Source organism: Pocillopora damicornis, chromosome 10, assembly GCF_964200805.1.
Source record: "Pocillopora damicornis chromosome 10, jaPocDami1.2, whole genome shotgun sequence".
Taxonomy (NCBI): domain Eukaryota; kingdom Metazoa; phylum Cnidaria; class Anthozoa; order Scleractinia; family Pocilloporidae; genus Pocillopora; species Pocillopora damicornis.
Window position 1 is genome coordinate 7,508,271 of NC_142679.1, and position 5,441 is coordinate 7,513,711.

Below are 5,441 nucleotides of genomic sequence, written 5' to 3' on the forward strand. Positions count from 1 at the left end.
AATGTCACTATATAAAGCAAAAGGTGCGACAAAACTTACTGCCTTAACTAAAGGTGTTATAAAGAAAAAATTATCTGCTGTTTCAACTGTAAGGCAGCTAAGCGAGTTTCGGAGGCGTAAATGTGGGGAACACACGCGTGATATGCTCGCGACGCGCGGAAGGCGCCAGCTAAAATCATATCATCCTAACCGTCCTATCGTCGTATGATCAATAGCAGTTCAACATGTTACCTATCGTTCGTTCAATATACAGGAATTAAATATGCATGCTTTGAGTTGAAGTCAAATGTTTTTGCCAACATTTACCGCTTATTGTAACACCCCCAGGGAAGTCATTTTCAAGCAGTAAATTGCGAGCAGATTCAGAAATGACTAATTGGGTAGCATGTAATAAGCTGAAGACAACAATGGTAACACAATTAGTAAATTAACCGTTGCTCTATTGGTGATTTTTTTTTGATAGCTATATCTGAATCTGCTCCACAATTGTTTGAATTTAACTCAGCTGATGTACTTGAGATTGGTTTGGATAAAAGATTGAAAAGGAATGTTGCGCTCAGACATTTATGAAAAAAGGCAAAAACAACTTCCCTAAAAACAGCAAAAGTACTTCAAGATTTATCAGTTTTACTTTTTCTAAGTTTCCTTTTTTTGTTGATTCTTTCCCACGATAACAAACAGGAGAGAGTCATAATGAATAACGCTGCAGAAATCCTAAAGTCAGTCCAGATAGGTTTAGATGTCTGCATATTTCTTCTTAACACTGATCGTGGCCTACAAGCGACTGAGTTATGTAATGAATGTACAACTCTACTTCAAAACCTTGGCACTGGTATTCAGCTAATATTTCATACTCACTACACCATTTTTGCTAACCACAAACTTCTTGAAACGCTCCTCAACGTTGGAATACTAACAACACAACTGGGAGACAAATATGAAGCACAAAGCCGGTTTGTAGAGGCAAAGCAACTTTTTGAAAGCGCTCTCGCCATCTGGAAAACGATTGGTCACAAAGAAGTAGAAGGTTTGGCTCATGGAAGACTTGGAGATGTATGTTATTTCCGAAGTGAAATGCAGAACGCAGAAAAATACTACCAGAAAGCACTCGCCATCGCGATAGAAATTGGCGACAGACAACTACAAGAAACAAGTACCGGAAAGCTCGGAACTGTGTTTAATTCCCTTGGCAAATATCTGAAGGCTAGAGAATATCACGAGAAAGCACTTGCCATCGCGATAGAAATTGGTGACAGAGAAGGAGAAGGAAGAAGATACGGGAGCCTTGGAGCTGTGTTTCATTACCTTGGCGAATATCAGAGGGCTAAAGAATATCACGAGAAAGCACTTACCATCGCGATAGAAATTGGCGACAGACAACGAGAAGGAACAAGTAGCGGAAACCTCGGAGCTGTGTTCTATTCCCTTGGCAAATATCATAAGGCTATAGAATATCACGAGAAAGCACTTGCCATCGCAATAGAAATTGATGACAGACGAGGAGAAGGAAATATTAACGGGAACCTCGGAGCTGTGTTTGATTCCCGTGGCGAATATCAGAAGGCTATAGAATATTACGAGAAAGCACTTCCTATCGCAACAGAAATTGGCGACAGACGAGGAGAAGGAACAATTAACAGGAGCCTCGGAGTTGTGTTTCATTCCCTTGGCGAACATCAGAAAGCTAAAGAATATCACGAGAAAGCACTTACCATCGCGATAGAAACTGGCGACAAACGAGGAGAAGGAATAATTAACGGGAACCTCGGAGCTGTGTTTGATTCCCTTAGCGAATATCAGAAAGCTAAAGAATATCTCGAGAAGGCACTCGCCATCGCGATAGAAATTGGCGACAAACTGGAAGAAGGAACAAGCAGTGGGAACCTCGGAGCTGTGTTTGGTTCCCTTGGCAAATATCAAAAGGCTAAAGAATATCACGAGAAAGCATTTGCCATCGCGATAGAAATTGGCGACAAACTAGGAGAAGGAAAAAGTAGCGGAAACCTCGGAGCTGTGTTTCATTCCCTCGGCGAATATCAGAAGGCTAAAGAATATCACGAGAAAGCACTTGCCATCGCAATAGAAGTTGGCGACAAACGAGGAGAAGGAAATATTAACGGGAACCTCGGAAATATTTTCAATTACTTTGGCGAATTTCATAAGGCTAAAGAATGTCACGAGAAAGCACTTGCCATCGCAAAAGAAATTGGCGACAAACCAGGAGAAGGAAGAAGCAACGGGAACCTCGGGGTTGTGTTTAATTCCCTCGGCGAATATCAGAAGGCTAAAGAATATCACGAGAAAGCACTTGCCATCGCAATAGAAACTGGCGACAAAGGAAAAAAAGGAGCCATATACGGGAACCTCGGAGCTCTGTTTCATTGCCGTGGCGAATATCAGAAGGCCAAAGAATATAACGATAAAGCACTTGCCATCGCGATAGAAATTGGTGACAGACGAGGAGAAGGAAATATTAACGGGAACCTCGGAGATATTTTCAATTCCCTCGGCGAATATCAGAAGGCTAAAGAATATCACGAGAAAGCACTTGCCATCGCAATAGAAACTGGCGACAAAGGAGAAGAAGGAGCCATATACGGGAACCTCGGGGTTCTGTTTTATTTCCGGGGCGAATATCAAAAGGCTAAAGAATATCACGAGGAAGCACTTGCCATCGCGATAGAAATTAGAGACAGACGAGGAGAGGAAAGAAACAACGGGAACCTCGGAGTAATGTTTCATTCCCGTGGCGAACACAAGAAGGCTAAAGAATATCACGAGAAAGCACTCGCCATCGCGATAGACATTGGCGACAAAACAGGAGAAGGAAGAAGCAACGGGAACCTCGGGGTTGTGTTTAATTCCCTCGGCGAATATCAGAAGGCTAAAGAATATCACGAGAAAGCACTTGCCATCGCGATAGAAGTTGGCGACAAAGGAGGAGAAGGAACAAGCTACGGGAGCCTCGGAGCTGTGTTTCATTCCCTTGGCAGATATCAGAAGGCTAAAGAATATCACGAAAAAGCAATTGCCATCGCGATAGAAGTTGGCGACAAACGAGGAGAAGGAACGAGATACGGGAACCTCGGAGTAATGTTTCATTCCCGTGGCGAATATCAGAAGGCTAAAGAATATCACGAGAAAGCACTTGCCATCGCGATAGAAATTGGCCACAAACGAGGAGAAGGAAGAAGCAACGGGAACCTCGGGGTTGTGTTCAATTCCCTCGGCGAATATCAGAAGGCTAAAGAATATCACGAGAAAGCACTTGCCACCGCGACAGAAATTGGCGACAAACAAGGAGAAGGAGATATTAACAGCAACCTCGGAGCTGTGTTTTATTCCCTTGGCAAATATCAGAAGGCTAAAGAATATTATGAGGAAGCACTTGCCATCGCAATAGAAATTGGCAACAGACTAGGAGAAGGAACAATGAACGGGAACCTCGGGGCTATGTTTCATTCCCTTAGCGAATATCAGAAGGCTAAAAAATATCACGAAAAAGCACTAGCCATCGCGATAGAAATTGGCGACATACGAGGAGAAGGAAATATTAACAGGAAACTCGGAGTTGTGTTTCAACCCCTCGGCGAAAATCAGAAGGCTAAAGAATATCACAAGAAAGCACTAGCCATCGCGATAGAAATTGGTGACAGAAAAGGAGAAGGTTCGACATACTCGAGTCTTGGAGATGTTTATTTTGCGCTTGGAAAAAACCGGAAAGCTAAGGAACACTTGGACAAAGCAGTCGACGTCGGTTTAGCAATTGGTGACAGATATCTAGAAGCCCAAGCTACTCAATCTTTGGCAGCTGTCTTTGCTTCTGTGAATGACTATCAGAAGGCAAAAGAACATTGTGAGAAGGCGCTTACCTTCTGCAGAGAATGTGGCACTAGAGAGCTCGAAGCAGGAATTTACCTAAGCCTTGGAAATATATACCGGTCGCTTGGTGAAAGTGTCAAGGCAGAAGATTACCTAGAGAAAGCTTGTTCCATAAGCAGCCAAATTGGACATAAAATGACTGAGTTTAAAAGCCTTCTACGTATTACATGGTTAAAGGTATCACAGTCAGAACTTGTAGAGGCAAACGAATGTCTTCTTCGGTGTATCAGAAAATATGAGCAAATCAGAAGTTTGCTGAAAGGAAACAGTGAATTTGAAATTTCTCTGTTAGAGGAATGCGGAACTTTTCCCTACCAGTTACTCACTAACTTGCTCTGCCGTACTGGAAAATTTCGAGATGCTCTCTATGCTGAGGAGCTGGGACGAGCAAGAGTCCTCGCAGGATTCATGGCAGACAAGTACTCCCTGGAAAGCCACTTCACAGCTGATCCACAATCATGGTCTGGGATTGAAAAGAGCGTGAAAACGGAAAGTAACTGTGTTTTTTTATGTTTCATATACAGAGCGGCAAGTTCTCCACTGCCGGGGTATTGAAAGGAAATGGAGACATTTTCTGTCTAGCAACACGTGAAGTGGATATAGACACTCTTATTGCTGAGCAAGTCTGTGATGTGGAAGGAGTTTTCAAAAAGAGCGCCGCCGGCTTTGGCGTTTTACCCGAAGCAAACTGCGAAGATCGATCATTGAATGACAACGTGACGACATCTCTTCATGAAGAGAGCCGGGCAAATTTGCGAGGTGACGAAACTAAAGATACCGAAAGAACTCATCAATTGTGCTACAAATGGATCGTCGCACCTGTGGCAGATTTACTCACTGAGCCTGAAATCATCATTGTGCCCGATCGATTCTTGTACCGAGTCCCATTTGCTGCCTTGCGTGATAAATCAGCCGGAAAGTATTTATCGGAAAAGTACAGAATACGCATCATCCCTTCCCTGACGACTCTGCGGCTCATCCAAGAATGTCCTGCTGATAATCACAGTCCAACTGGCGCACTGGTTGTGGGCGATCCTACGGTTGGCAAAGTGCATTACAATGGACGTCTTACTAACATTACACCATTGTTCCATGCAAATAAGGAAGCAGAGGTGGTTGGTCGAATGCTCGGCGTTCAGCCTCTGTCAGGAAGTCGCGCGACAAAGCAGGCGGTACTTCAAGCGATACCTTCAGTGAGTCTGATACGCCTTGCTGCTCATGGAAATGCCGAAAGAGGAGAGATTGCTCTCTCTCCTCAATCTACCACTAACGGTATTCCCCAAGAGGAAGACTACCTCCTGACAATGTCCGACATTCAAGGAGTTCAAGTGCGAGCCAAACTGGTTGTACTCAGCTGTTGTCATAGTGGGCGTGGATTGGTAAAAAAGGAAGGAATTATTGGAATCGCTCGAGCTTTCTTAGCATCCGGTGCACGTTCAGTGTTGGTAGCATCGTGGGCTATAGAAGACGAAGCAACGGCTAAGCTCATGGAACATTTCTATGAACACCTTGTTGGTGGAGAAAGTGCCAGTGAATCTCTTCACCAGGCCGTTCAATGG

General features: G+C 43.9%; 1 protein-coding gene across 1 annotated transcript; it reads left to right on the forward strand.

The window, feature by feature from the left end:
* Positions 1-693: 693 nt before the first annotated feature.
* Positions 694-4,529, forward strand: LOC149038698 (uncharacterized). Its single transcript, XM_089184240.1, has one exon. It carries the CDS (start codon positions 694-696, stop codon positions 4,435-4,437), a length of 3,744 nt encoding a protein of 1,247 aa, XP_089040366.1. The 3' UTR covers positions 4,438-4,529.
* The last annotated feature ends 912 nt before the right edge of the window (positions 4,530-5,441 follow it).

Excerpts from the sequence above, each read along its gene's own strand:
- LOC149038698 (XM_089184240.1), top strand. The coding sequence starts at position 694 with ATGAATAACGCTGCAGAAATCCTAAAGTCAGTCCAGATAGGTTTAGAT.